Below are 14,789 nucleotides of genomic sequence, written 5' to 3' on the forward strand. Positions count from 1 at the left end.
AAAAGGAAGGAGGCCTTTGAAGGAGCCTTTGAAATGGGACCGCCACAGTCTCCTGAACCGGGACACAGCTACTGTCAATATTATTTAACAAATGATTCCTTAGAAGACAACGTTGCCTGAGAATTCTACCGAGCATAAAGCAGAGATGAGGAACAGGCGTCAGATGTTAGGTGAGCTCACTTCTCTCAAACTCTACATCAGACTTGTTTTATTATGATTATTTAAATCACCAGTTCCTGAGAAAGAGGACGTGTACACTCAAGCTTAGACTTCCAAATAGCTGGTCAGTCAGTCCTGGAGAATGCAGCCCATCCATGGAGAACGACCTCTTGAACCCAAAGTCTATGACCAAGTGACTCAACCTTTGAGAGACTCAACCATCTCCAAACCAAATATCTCCAACTGGCCGTGAGGCAGCATTCCCCCTCTCCTTCTACAAATAAACGCAGCCCACTCCAGCTTTCAAATAAGAACAAGATATCAGGAAGAGTCGCTCATTTCTTATTCCCCTCTAACAGTGACCACGGGGGACTAACAGACACCTCGGCTGAAGGACACAAGTCAGCTGAGGACACAAAGCTCACAGCTGGGCACCAGAGCTGCTGTCCGCATGACGGGGGAATGAAAGGCTGGGTGAGAGAACACAAGGAAGAAGTGTCTGAGGCCACTTCCTTTCCGACAGAATCCACCATATGATCTCCACCGATGACTTGAAGAGCTCAGATTGAAGATAATGCAAACATCATGGTCCAATAGCTGTGACAGCTCCACTCTGCAAATAACAACTGGGCTGACGACTTCATCTCGACTCCACCTGACGATGTGAAGCAGCAGGACACAAAGCATTTTGTCTATTAAAATTATACCTAACTATTTTCTTTGGTTTAAATTCTCCTTTCCCCTGCAGCATGAATATAATAAGCCACCTGGATTTTCAGCCACAGGATACTCTGTTCATAACTTACTTCATAGACTCTGAACACACACACACACACACACACACACACACACACACACACACACACACACACACACCCAGCGTATAAGGAACTTGAGACTCGCACACGTCCACATGCAGAGTTAGTTATGTGCGGCTCTCCCGCATATTAATACTTAAAGAAAGTGCCTACAGCCCATTGCAGTGGAACAAATCTAAAATGGGACCTCTTATGAAAACAAACTTCCTGGACTTATTGTTTTAAAATGGTGGTTAATGGATCGTACATGGCCTATTCGTGCTCTCCGTGGCGATAGATTGCACAGGTAGCTGCAGGTTTCCTGTCTGATTTATTATGGCTTTTTAAATAAAACGCTGCCCTGGGGGGGTGTTGGCTTCATTGTGGGTCTCCGTCTCCTTAAAGCAAACTTTCCCCCGTCTCCTCCTCCAGGTGGGGGGGGCAGGAAGCTGGGACGGGAGAGCCTCCCCTCTGCCTCCTGGGCGAGAAGCTGATCCCCAGACAGGGCGGATAACACCCGCCAAACCGCTGATGGGCTCCGCACAGGACTCTGCACTGGATTTCTCAGACTATTAAACATCGGTCTGGTGCAGACAGTGGGATATAATCATAATCCTCCACGTATGCAGGAATTTCGGGGCACAGTAAAAACACAGAAAGGAGCTGAGAATTTCTGTTAACAAACGATTGTTGTTATGTGTAAATGTGAAATGCTTCAGGACACCCCGCTGTGAGCCGGCGCTCTCAATTATATAAAAACACACATAACACATGTATGAGGTTCTGTGCTCCGGTCCAGAGCATTAATGAGCCCTTATCTGATGGAAATGGATCCGACAGCACAGACAGAGGTCTGACCTGCTGCCCTGATATCCAATAAAACCAAACAGTCAGTTACCCTGCGCCGAGTCCATAGGAACCCCCCCTCGAGGTTTTCATCACCTCAGAGCTTGGACTTTGCAGAAGAAGTTTTTCATTAATTTGCACAAAAGTTTTACATATTTGCACAAAAGTTGCAAAAACCAATAGAAAAGTCCAAGATGTATATTTATTTGACTATGAAGCTACATTTTTTTTTAATTTAGTCATATCGGGTTTTGCCTTAAAAATGTCAGGCCTGTATTAAACATGTAAGTGTAATTACAAGTATTCAACCTTTCACCCTTTTCTATATTCATGTGCTCTTAAGTCTTTATACTGAGTATTATGGTCCATTTTCTTCTTTTTCAAACTGCTACTGAAATAACCGGTGTGACAATAAACATCTTAGAAAATCTCTGAGGAAAATGTGGATATTCCCGACAGTCTCATCTTTTCCCTCCATCACAATGTCTTGGCATTTCACGAATTTACGTTACAGGCCTGTTAGTTTTCTAAACCGTTCGTCTTTGTGGCTTCTAGACACCAAAGGTAATGTCAATATTAGCGTCCATGTTGATATTGCTAAGCAGCAGTGTTCTCACCTGAACGGCAAGCACAGCACGTACACGCCTTCCCACATCGTAACCACAAGCTCAGGAGTTCCATCTGAAGGCAGCCTCAGTCCTCACTGGGACTCAGGACACTTCAGGACATGCAACTGTGTTTAATTTTGCCAAATATATTGGATTCATAATTTATTTAGTCATTAAATAAATGAGGGAAGTGGAGAAAAGCCAGAGCTTCCTAAAGACATCTTCCATTTGCTTGTTTTGAGCGACCGACGGCTCTAACTCCAAGTACCATTACTCTAGAGTCATAAACGTCAAAGAAAAGCAGCATATGAGTGTGAACTGTTTTGTTTTAGCACCTTCTCCTGCTGCACCGTCTGAGGCTGCTGCTGGATGGCGATGCTCTGGCATTTAGTTCTGGGCCTGTGCCCAATCCTGGGCAGACGTTGTGCCCCCTAGTCAGCATCAGACCTGTTAAAGAGCCTTTAAATGCAAATTGCAGAGATGACAATACACTCCCTCTACACGGACAAATACAGCCCCCACATGGTTCTAGTTATCCAAGGCACCATAAAGGTGGTATGTTCATGTGTACGTAATGAATGTGTGCGTACGTTTGTCTGCGACTATGCGTTGTGTGTCTGTAGAGGGAACAGGCGGGTGCTAATTGCAAACACCTGCAGCTTGTAAGCAGAGTTGGACTCTGTGACATTGTTTTTCTTTAACGACGGCTGGATGTGTCCGTGAGCACAGAGGTGTCACAAAGCTGCTTCCACACATAAATGTCCAGAGTCTGAGTCTGTGCTTGAAGTTTATTTACTGACAGAGGCTCCGCTTCGGACAGAACAACTACTTATTTCTGCCCAAAGGAAGTTCTTCACTTCAAGGGTCAATAAAGAAATTCAACATCATCATTTCCACTAATGCAGCTGAAGTGCTGCCCCCTGTTGGGCCCCAGACTTCATGCACGCTGAATGATGAGCTCCCTGATGCGGAGGGCAAAGCTTCAATGGCAGCAATGCGGCTCATGCTGTGTGGTACCTTGGCCTGTGATCCTGGTGGTGAGAGATTCAAGTTTCAGGTGGCGAGCGCTGGTGCTAAAGGGAGAGAAGAGTCTCTTCTTACAGTGTCGTGTTGAGAGAGATACCTCTGTCGGCCCCTCAAAGGCTCACTGGCAAAACTCACCCACACGCATGGGACCAGGATACAGCTTGTACGCTCTCGCACAAAGACGCAGATCCACGCACACAACGAGGCTCGGATAAATGCACAAAGTAACATTTTACATCCGTCACATGAGCAGCACTTGGCCCAAACACGTGCACGCCCCTGATAGTGCCCGGCTCACGTGCCTTCTTACGCTCAAAGCACCAAGAAAAAGGTTTATCGGCTGAGAAACCCTCTGTAGTAGTTAAAAAGAAAAGTCTGTATTTCGCAATCTAATTGAACATGAATAAACCACATGTCCACAGGCATTTGGTTACATCAAAGCCTCAACACAGAAAATAGCCTTTTGTTTCTGCAAAATCAAACGTCCACATTTAAAAAGACCAGAAACTGAAATGAAAGAACCCGAAATAGTTGTGGAGGGATTGTATCTCAGTGCCAGAGCCGTGTGACTACACAGCAGGGCAGTGAAGCGGACAGAAAATGGGAGGCAACATCTGAGAATATAACAATAACAAATCATATCAATAATAATAACAACGTCTAATGGAGCAATTAAACTAAAATGTTCAAGTAGGACAGTGCAGGCTGATTTAATCATGCATACGCCTGATTATATTTCTCCTGAGTCATACTTAGTAGGAACGGAACAAACCCAAGAAGTGCAACTGTAGCGAAGACCTGCAGCTTCTCTCCACCAGTAACACTCCTCCGACCACTCAGACAGAGCAGGCAAGCGAACTTGGCACCACACACACTTCAGACTGGAAAACAGAATGTGTTGATGGCGGGCCAGAAATTCCACGAGTGAACGTTTTCACCTGCTCTTATTGTTGCGGCGCTATTCACACCCGCAGACAGAGCAGGAGGGAGAGAGAGAGAAATGAGAGGAGCCAGGGAAGGAAAATTCTCCCGAATCTGCAGATAAGCATCTTTGAAACTTGACCTGTACGTTTTGAAATCTTCTCGATCCGGCACTCCAGTTGAGGGAACCCACAAAAAAAAAAAACACATGCACATTGACTTACATCGCTTTCCTAAAACATGTCATCAACTTTAAATATATAATGATTTACATTAAGGCTTTTTGGCCCCATAAGGAGGAAAGGTCCACGTAATGTGACACACACACACACACACACACGATTTGTCTTTTCATTACTCAGAAACTTTCCTTTCCACGGGTGAGGGGTTACAATCGCCCATGTTAACCATTAAACGCACTGCTGATCAGTGGGTCACACCCATCCCACATATGCAGCAACACCAATGGAGCACACACCATCAAATATGCAACTTTTCCCAAAATAGAAGAGATTGCATTTTTCCCTCGCTTCACAGGTGGGACAGGAGTGTCTGCGTGTAACATGATGCGGATCACACACCGTTCTCCGCTCCAGGAAACTATCACAAGCCCTGTAATGAACACCACAAGCCAAACGGAGCCAGTCTTGGCAAACGGCTGCTCCGTGTATTAAAAGTGATAAAGCTCCCCCCACTGACACAGGGCTGCAGGGCCCAAGGTGGTCGACCCAACCCCACTGACCTGCAGAGTGCTCAGCCACCCGCTGCATATAAAAGGCCCAACACAGGATTAGGGGGTCGTAATCCCCCCCCACAAAAAAGTCACAAGTATATGCAAACATGCATTTGGAAAGTTTAGGATTTTAAACAGCACCACAAACAGTCTTAGACTCAACCTCTCCCAAAGATACGAACTGTATCTCAGTGTATTGCTTACCAGTTGCACCAGTGCTGCAAATAACACACACATACACACTTACGTACCTGGAGGACAGGAGCACTCTTGACCAGCATCCCTTGCTGTTCGCACTTTCGGCATCAGCACCACCACTTTCTGCAGACACACACATTCACGCGTAAGACCAAAGTCCCACTTCACACTGCATGCAAACTCTCAATGCACAACACTGTAAGTTAAATATTTCATTTGATTTGGTTTGAGCAAGATGTGCGCGCCACAGAATCGTTTCATTACACTGAAAACTGTAATGAGATGAAAACCAACCCGTTAGCTTTCACTGACAATTACGAGATAATTACGCTTCTCTCATTACATGCAGCTCTAGAAAGAAGGGTTTCTTTCCCACGTGTTTAAATCAAATTAATGTCAGCGTCTATCATCAGTGGTTATGTTGCCCCGTAAAGAGCTTTAGCAGTAAACTAATTGGCCAGCTGCATGCACGGCTCATCCCTAAGGTCATGTGTAAAAAAAGGGCCCGATTTTACGAGGCATTGTTAGAGTACAGCTCCCAAACAGTGCCAAGTCTGCGCGTCTGCAGAGCTTCACTGGATTCCCTGTCATTACGCGCACTTTACGCACAGCCGAGCAGCGCGTCTCTCGGAGGTTCCCGTGAGCCACATGTGTCTATCTATTAAAGAACAAGTGGTTTTAATTAAATCCGCAACAGACGAGATCTATACCTCTTCCACGAGCTTCCCTATCGGGGCGCTCAGCTCTGCAACCAGGGTCCCGTCCTCGTTCAGAAAAGCCCTGTGCGGCGGGCTGAAGACGGACGCCTTGTCCATCTCCATCTGCAGGCGGTCCTCCAGCTGGAAGGTCTTGAGGCTCATGAGGAGACACACGGTGATGGAGCTCAAGGACATCAGCAGGCAGAGAGCGACGGGCAAACCGGGCAACCACCGCTGGACCGCAGACTTGGGGGCACACTGGCACACCGGCTTGCTCTCCCCGGCTGACTCGCTGGCTGTATCCATCCTGCTTCAGGGTTTAAAGTTGGTAAAACAACTTGGTCTTTTCTCTGTGCTGCTCTGCAAAATAATTGCAATAAGCCTCTGTGGACTCACTAAGCAGCGCCGTTAACACATTCACAACACCCAGCTCCAGTTCACCAGGCGCGGGGTTCGAAATGAGTCTTGGAACAGGAGGCGTTGCGCACAGATGGGAGCGATCTGGGCACTAATGACAGATGAAGCGCCTGCTGACTCGCGGGTCGTTGTTTTTCCTGTTGGGGAGGAGCAGGCGTGCGTGTGCGAGCGCAACTACAAATGGGTCCAAATGTTTGCCTCCCTAAAAGTCGCACGTTAGTCTGGTGGAGATGCGCCCGCCCTGCGGACCACGTGGGAGGCTGCAGATTGACAGCTGCGAGACTGAGAGGGTTTGTATCAGGCAACTTCTAAAGACCGTCAGGGAACTTAAGGGTGAGATGGTACAGTCCACTCACCTGAAAGCCATGCATTGTGAAAAGTCGTTGATTAAATACGTAACCGGACAATTACGGAGTCAAGTTAAGTTGATGTATATTTTGCAAAGTGCGCAAAACATCCTGCAGACGTCGGTTCTCCCCAACAAAGAGCAGTTTTCATAAAGCAGGGGACAGTTCAGCTACCGTGTGAACTGGTGCTTTCACCTCCAATATAGAAACTTGAAACAGCTTTTACACTCATTAAAAGGTTCTTTGTTTTTGTTAACCAACACAACCACAGCTACATCATTAAAACTAGACTAAGCTCAGGTGGCTCCTCCGCGGTGCTCCTCGGTCACTTCACTTTTACGCAGTGTTGCCAAAGCGCTTTACTGCCCCCTTGTGGTTTGATACATCCACACCACCATATATTTATCAACACGTTTCATTCACTGCGACGTTACACAAAGACTGTAACACAGACACACTCTTGTAGTCTATTCATGTTTATTGAGAAAATGCACAGGATGCAAAAGTTACATAATTCAGTGGAAAAAAAAATATCTGAAAGAGCTATTTACAAAAGGTGTCTCTGCCTGCAGTAGCTTTTTTAAACACCTACAATGCTGAATAAATTATTTGTGCGGCCATATAAACAGAGTACGGGCACTGTCACACACACGCAAATGTAGCAGTCGCAGACTTTGACCTCCTGTTCACTTCCACTCTGTGCTGGCGAGGAGGCGTCTGGAACGTTCACTTTGTGTAGCAAAGCCAATCTGCAGTTCAACTTGATATTAGCTTCACATTTACGTGTGTGTGACCCAGTCGTGAAGCATTTCTGTCTGTTGCATAACCCATCACTGCTTGTCAATGCACAGACAAAACCAGAGTAGAAAGGACTTTAAAAAAAAAAGAGGGGCTTACAAGTAAATATACTGAAGCTACAATTTAAATTACAATGGCAAATAAATATAAATTATTCAGGAGAATTCATTACATCAGAAATATGCCACGGATGAAAACGCATGTGGATGCGTGACTTTAAGACACACTGGTTTCGAGACAGGACACAGGAGAGCAGGGCAGAGGACTGATACAGTCAGTAAAGGTCCACTTCTCCTGGAGAGTCAGGAGCTAGAGGCTGGCACTGGGCACCATGAACCACAGGGACAGCGTGGCCTTGTGTCCGAGGTTACAGGTCAAAGTTTACGGGTTCCGGAGTTCAGTCTTTTTTGCTGCTTTTGCTGCTACTGTCCTTGCTACAACTTTTTTTGCTGTAGAAAGAGGAGAAGAAGGGGTGTCGGAGGGCCTGTTCAAGGCTGAGGCGCTTGGCTGGGTCGTACTCCAACATCTTCTCAAGCAGGTCAAACATCTGCTGGTGGTGCTCACCCTTAGACCACATGTAATGCTGATGGGAAAGAAGAACAACTGTTAATTTGTGTCTTTGAAAGGTCATAATTAATCTAGTGCTCGGCATAAAAGTCTACATCACATGTTCATAGGATGTAAATTCAACTGATTTTGAGGACGTTTCCTCTCTTACATCTTAACAATATGAGACAGGATTGATTTCTCAGAATACTTTGATCTAGAGTATTACAAATTAAAAATCAGGCATCTTTAGGAGACTGATATTTGAAGTGCTATTTGGTGTAGATCCAGATTAACATCCAGATCCTGTGAATTTAAATGTGGTTTCATATGGGGTCTGCTGGGCCTTGGTGGTGGAAGGTTCTCTTACATCTCCATGTCCTTATTGTGACAGTAATGAGCTATGTATGAAGTCACTAAGCAAAGCCAATTAGTGATACTTAACATAATGCAACACATAAATCAGAGTTTTGGAGCTGTTTAAAAATCACATTTACTCAAAGCAGGTGTAGCATCAGAACTCCCACACCACTTGTCTGTGATCCTCTCCAGATCTGTTCCTCTTACCTTGAGCGGTCTGCAGTGTTTTCTGACATATCTCCCAGAGGCGCCGTACATGTCCACGTCGAGTCGGCCCCGGTGAACATACCTCCGTTTCCTACACAACACACAGTAATTATTTAGCAGAATTCCTTCCAATAATCAATTTTACACAGCGATCAAGACCTGTACATGAGTAGGTCTGTTAAAGAGTTCTTACTTGGTTTTCTGCAGGAGGTTTGCAGGGATAGGGCCCAGGACTCTCTCCATCATAGCAAGGTGCTCTTTGCTGTCATGGGTCTGATAAAGAGAACAATACGAGGCATATTAATAAAAAAAACAATGGTAAATGTCACAAGTATTTATGAATTCAGGATGCTCTCTACTTACACCTACCTGAAAGACAGTGGATCCAAGGTAGTACTCGAGGAATATACACCCCAAACTCCAGACGTCGCAGGAATGGTCCCAACCCAGATCTGAAAGAAACAATGTTAACTCAATCACAAGGTACCAACAGTGAGCCTACTGAAGTGTTAGTGCAGCGCTTGAAAACAGCCACTTACCTAAAATAACCTCAGGAGCACGGTAGTGACGCGTTGACACCACAGACGTGTGGTGCTCGTGGTCATATGTGGCATTACCAAAGTCCACAACATTCACATCTGGGTTCTTCAATGTTCGCTCATCACGTCTCTAAAGGACAAAAACACAATCACATCCTCAAACAGCTGCGGGAACAAACCATGAGTATTGGGCTTTTGCACGTATGATTCTTTTGGTTAAATATTTAGGACACTTACTTTGACAGGGTTGTACTCCATATCGTAGTCTGAGTTGATGAAGAGAATATTCTCAGGCTTCAGATCTGTGTGAGTCAGCTGGTTCTTATGCATAACTGAAAGACAACACCACACACAAATCTTAATCAGGCCATTTTCGAAAAAAAAAAAATGTATTGTCTGTGTACGAACGTGTGTACTACTCACATCGAATAGCTCGGATGGTCTGGTATGCCATGCGTCTGATGTGTTCAATGGGAAAAGGCTGGAAGTTGTTCTCCTTGAGAAAATCATACGTGCTGAGGCCAAGCAGCTCAAAGGCGATACAAACATGGCCGTGGTAGTCAAACCAGTCCAGCATTTGCACACACCCACTAGAAGAGGTAAGATACAACAGATGTTAAGTAAATTTCCTATTTGAAAAGTTCTGAACACAATATTCTTAAACTTATCTAACTGGAGTGGTATGAAGCTACTGTGGATAACTTACTATCTCTTGTCAGGGTCAAGCGACTTCAACGTTTGAAGCACTTCTATCTCAGACATCGCTGCCTCATGGTAGCGGTCTATGTTTTTAATGATCTTCAGAGCCAGTCGAGCTCCATTACTGTAAACATAAAACATAAATACATTCAATATCAAATGAGAGAGAGAGAGAGAGAGTTGGAAAAGAAAAACTGTGTAGAAATATTAATGAGGATTTAACTTACTTAGAGTGATCTATGCATTCAACGACCTTTCCAAAGGCACCCTCTCCTAGAGTACACACAATCTCATCTATAGAGAACAGAGAAGTCAAGTTAGAAACACAGCAGTGACAAAAGGGAAACACTGTCCTTTGGCTGGTTCACTGCCTGATGTTACATTGCTGTTTAGGTACACTACAATAACAGGCTTCTCAACATTGGCATACAACTATGCTAAATAAGTTACACTGACTAGCGATATCAAACCAAATAGATTAAATCTTTTCTAGTCTCTTCTATGGCCCAAATACTTCATCCAATAAATTACTGTTTAGAAATAAAAAACCAGACAAAAAGAGAGTGAGAGGCACAATGTGTGAACAGAAGAAAAAAAAGGTATATGTTCTATACATCTCGCTCTTAGCATGTCTCCAATGTGATAGATGAGGTGACCCTCGCCATCATCCTCAACACTCCTGGATCTTTTCCTGCGGGGATGGCTCCTCCTCTGCACCGGCACCGCCCAATCCGCCATCACATCAATAACCCATCAGTCAGCCAGCACCAGGCCACCACAATTGGACACCGTCATTCATTCAACCAGGCCAAGGGGGGGAGGTGTAGGGGTGGATAGATTCGGCCCGTTCAGTAACACCGCCAGGCGAATGGACGCGGCAGCAAATTCAAATTCAGCCCCGTCAGAGAAATTGGGCGCCAGCCACCACATAGTGTGTGTTACAGAAGAAAAACATGGCAACAAGATTTTCAGATGAGAAACTTTCTCAGAGTATTACAGAAAAAAACTGAACTTTAGTGATAACAGTCTTTCTACATGTAGTTCTTTGTAAAATCAGGTCCCATTACTTCCCACTAAAATTTCAGCACAAATACATGGTCCTGTTTTGTCTTGCAAATCTATACAAAACACTGGTGCAGAATACACACAGAGATACAGATAAATGACTAAATAGGTGTTAAGCATTGGCTTAGAACCTGTAATAATTACTTTTCTCATTTGGTGGTATAGACAGGGAAGGGGGTAGAGGGCAGATAAGTGTTCATACCGTGGAGGACCTGTGGCGAGAGCGACTACGTCTGCAGTTTCGGTCTCTGTGCCTGCTTCGCCTGCTGCGACCACTCCGTCCACTCCTTCCACTACGTCCACTCCGTCCACTACGCCCCGATGACTTGCTGTAGTGGTGCCAGTCAAGGTCTCTGTTCTTGCAGGTGGCTTCTCGACTGTCCTCCTCACAAGCCATGACCAAACTGGGGTCCCGGGTGCGTCCTTCGCGAGAGTCTAGCCTCTGGTTCAAGTTGCGGGACTCCAGGTAATGCCTGCAGACAAAGAAAAAGGTGTAAAATAAGAACTAAAAAGCAAAGGTCAGATCAAGAAAAGCCTTGTTTCATGTCTGTGATCAGGCTCCTAAGTGTGAACTGTATTTGACTGGTCAGAATGGTCCGCCTATTCCTTGACACTCTACCCCGAGCCTTTTATGCAACATTTGTAATTAGCAACATACTGATTTATAGCTCCCATACCCAAGCATTTGTTCAATGAGAGGGTACAGTTCTGAAAACATTTTATTGGCTGGGTGTCAATGTCCAAATAGCTCTTTAGAGAGTAAGCAAGTGCCAAACATTCCGGCTATTTTAACATTCATACGACTTCTCCTATACAACCCAAAACATGGCTTCCTTACAACTCAAGCACATTGACAGAGAGCTTACACTGGCAAGTCCCTTTAAGCTGTTCAGCACAACCAGATGGAGCATAAAACCACATGTGGTTTTACACCAAATATTAATACCTACTAGTATTGCACGGTATATTGATACTTAGTTATTGTGATACCAAGCCGTTGAAACATTACATAGACTAATTTTATTTGTATCAGTAGTTTATGAATGATGTCCGGGTCACAACAAGGAGGAACGAGGAATGGCAGCAGAATATATGTGCTGCGAATGGCTTAGCGTTGCTGTTGTCAGTTGTTTAGACCTGCTGCTGAACAGGCTCCGTTCACCTGAAGTTGTTTATATAACTACAGCCTCCCTGAAGCTTCTTGTATAACTACAGTATTTCCTAATTTAAAAGCAGTCCTATGCACTCAATAAAATACCAGTACTCTGCCGTATGAAACCATGCATTTTCCGCTTCTGCAAATATTTCACAATAAAAACCCTTTGAAAACAAATTAATAAATTCAGGCAACAGAAACGCTCTAGTGTTTTTTTTTTTATTTATAGAGTAAAAAACTGTAATGTTTTAACGAGAACCGCGCACAGAGCCCAAAATTCAACACCATGAATCTCTAAAAGAGCAGCGTGACTCGCAGCTGAACACAGCCGATGTTCTAGCTCTAATCTGTTAATATAGGCCCTGAAATAAAGAGCAAGTGGTGTGCCCTGTGCGCAAGTGTTTATATACAAGCCTTTTTCCTGTGTGGTCAACGCTTAGCTTTTGTTCCATGCAGTCAAACCTGCAGTGCCTCCTTTTACATAGCCTAATGCTATAAAGTGAAGGCTACTTATCCACTGTCAAAAACCCACCACCAAAGTTTCCAATCACTTCCAGCAACCCTAGCCAGGAGGTAATGTTACCATCTAAGCATCCAAATAAGACCAAAAAACACCACAGGCCTTAGCACCTCGATGGTGTCAGTTGTCATCTAAGAAGAGGTCTGCCTCTCTACAGGATTAAAATTAGAGTAGATATGGAAACATCTTATGTAACCCCACTGGCTCTCATCACTGCCCAAGAAGCTAGAATTGCTAAACTTAAATACTGTACATGCATTAACTATAATTGAATAACAAAGGGATCAATTCTTACACAAATTATATGCAACTAAGATAACAAACCTTACAAATTATTAACACATAAGCTTTGTGTTCTACAGTGCATATACAATCATCAATGTGGAATAGACAAGTAAAACATATCTGAAGCCTTTAGTTTAATTCAAATAAAATGGCACCAAATAAAGTGCCAAAATGTAATGGGAAAAAAAAATTGGGTTTGTAGCAAAATAGTGATTTGATTTATATAGTGATATGTGTCGTGGTTATGATGTTGTTATAACTTTAGTGAGGAAGTACTTGACAAACACATGAAAAAAGCAATTGATAATTACCCCTCATGTGCGTTGAGGTGGGGGCGATTTCTGCTGGACTTGTTCTCTCGTTCGCTGCTGTGCGAATCTTGTTTCCTTCTCTTGCGACCCTCCATTCTCTCCTCCCAGCTGTGCTCGTCCAGCCAGACACCTGGGGAGCGCATTCGTTTTGACTGGCGCATCTGGAAGACGAAAGAAAACCATTCGTAAATGGCCACATGGAATCCCACGCAATCAACGACATTTCATTTAGCTACAGACATGGTCAATCCACAACAGGACGTTTCTGCCGAGAACGCTCCCCATTGCAAGGAGGCCCTCATGCCGCTTCAAGTGCGTCTGTAATCAGTTACATTCGAGCTGTAGAGCTGATAAGAGAATATGTAGATAAACTATATGTAAACTAATTGAAAGATTTAATCTATATGGCTTCGTTAAATTCAGGATATTAATCAAGGTGTATAAGCAAAGTTGATATTATAAGTCAGAACATGCCGCTATATTCCGCTAAGCGATCTTGTTTACGTGCAGCTCTTGCGCCATTAAAGTGAAATGTGACTCCCGCAACAACAAACTGCCGCAAATAAACCAGAAACACGCACAGAGATCGATCAGATCCGCTCGCTGCAAGTCATACTTTTACAATCACTTGGCAAAATGCTTAGAAAACATGAAACTCAACTAAATCGGAACTTGCAGCTAACGTATGCTCGACGTTTTCATAATATGAGATAGGCCTGTTGGAGCCTGTTGACCCACAAACTGCCCACTTTACACCATTACCGTGTTAATTGCTTCTGTAACAATAGACAGTGAGGTTGTGTGAGTATTCTGTAAATACACGTATTTAACTGAGTGCATGCGAGTAGATAAATAGACGCTGTTGTCGAGCTGCAGTTTGGTCTCCATCCACAGGCCCGATGAGCACTGAGCACATTAGCTATCCACCCATGTAACAACCTTCATGCTAACTCCATTAGCCTGATCCATAACGTTAAATAACCTTTATTGTGATCTTTTTGCAATTAAGCAACTGGAGATCGTTTTAGTGAAAGAAAATAAGAACCGTGAACCAACAACAACCGATGAAGCATATTTCCTCGGCAGTAGAGCATATGTCCTTTCGACGAAACGTCGAATATCCGAGAAGCTAACAGGCTAACGTTAGCTTGACTCACACAATACATTCAACGTTATGGAAACACAATATCACGGCGATTGAAAATGAACACAACAAAATGTCCTTACCCCACGTGAACAATGATAAACAGTAGTTTGTGAGGTTGTGAAATATGAACAAAGAAACTGGGAAGTGACTCCAACTATTCCTCTTCCAAGATGGCGACGGCTGCTGGGTGCTGGAGCGGATACAGAACAGCACGTTCGACACACGTAGCAAGGCGTCACGGCTACGGCTCCGCCCACTAGGATCAGCCTCTGAAGCACAGGCTGTAAGGCTGTTTGTCCTGAGTTCAGTCTGTCAGGTAACGACAAAGTCCAGTATCTGTTTGCATGCAACTCTTTTAAAAAACGACATGACTATGATTCCACGTTCTGCCACATCGGACTCCACC

The 14,789-nt window shown here is 44.3% G+C and overlaps 2 protein-coding genes across 3 annotated transcripts in view; both read right to left on the minus strand.

The window, feature by feature from the left end:
- The window catches only part of LOC133958774 (collagen alpha-1(XXIII) chain), a 122,156-nt gene extending 115,577 nt beyond the window's left edge, over positions 1-6,579 (minus strand). The window contains 2 exon segments of the mRNA XM_062393745.1: positions 5,342-5,411; positions 5,999-6,579. Coding sequence (XP_062249729.1) covers positions 5,342-5,411; positions 5,999-6,292 — 364 coding nt within the window. The 5' untranslated portion in view covers positions 6,293-6,579.
- Positions 6,580-7,210: 631 nt separating this feature from the next.
- clk4b (CDC-like kinase 4b) lies at positions 7,211-14,623 on the minus strand. Of its 2 annotated transcripts, none has more exons than XM_062393236.1 (13): positions 14,464-14,623; positions 13,237-13,397; positions 11,167-11,437; positions 10,514-10,610; positions 10,127-10,193; positions 9,907-10,023; positions 9,624-9,790; positions 9,438-9,532; positions 9,201-9,330; positions 9,031-9,113; positions 8,855-8,934; positions 8,662-8,752; positions 7,211-8,131 (listed from the first exon to the last, which is right to left on the minus strand). In XM_062393236.1, the coding sequence occupies exons 2-13, from the start codon at positions 13,395-13,397 to the stop codon at positions 7,946-7,948; spliced, it is 1,545 nt and encodes a 514-aa protein (XP_062249220.1). In that variant the 5' UTR covers positions 14,464-14,623; the 3' UTR covers positions 7,211-7,945. The 2 variants fall into 2 exon arrangements, with proteins under 2 accessions (XP_062249220.1, XP_062249219.1); XM_062393235.1 differs by having other exon boundaries at positions 9,025-9,113.
- Positions 14,624-14,789: the final 166 nt, after the last annotated feature.

This window comes from Platichthys flesus, chromosome 8 (genome assembly GCF_949316205.1).
Source record: "Platichthys flesus chromosome 8, fPlaFle2.1, whole genome shotgun sequence".
Lineage (NCBI taxonomy): Eukaryota > Metazoa > Chordata > Actinopteri > Pleuronectiformes > Pleuronectidae > Platichthys > Platichthys flesus.

What these genes read in the sequence shown, in the direction of transcription:
- clk4b (XM_062393235.1), bottom strand. Translation starts at nt 13,397, where the DNA reads ATGCGCCAGTCAAAACGAATGCGCTCCCCAGGTGTCTGGCTGGACGAG. An exon ending in CACCTCAACGCACATGAGGG is followed by an intron (nt 11,438 to 13,236) that starts GTAATTATCAAT and finishes CTTTGTCTGCAG; the next exon opens with GCATTACCTGGAGTCCCGCA. An exon ending in AACCTCCTGCAGAAAACCAA is followed by an intron (nt 8,753 to 8,854) that starts GTAAGAACTCTT and finishes TGTGTTGTGTAG; the next exon opens with GAAACGGAGGTATGTTCACC.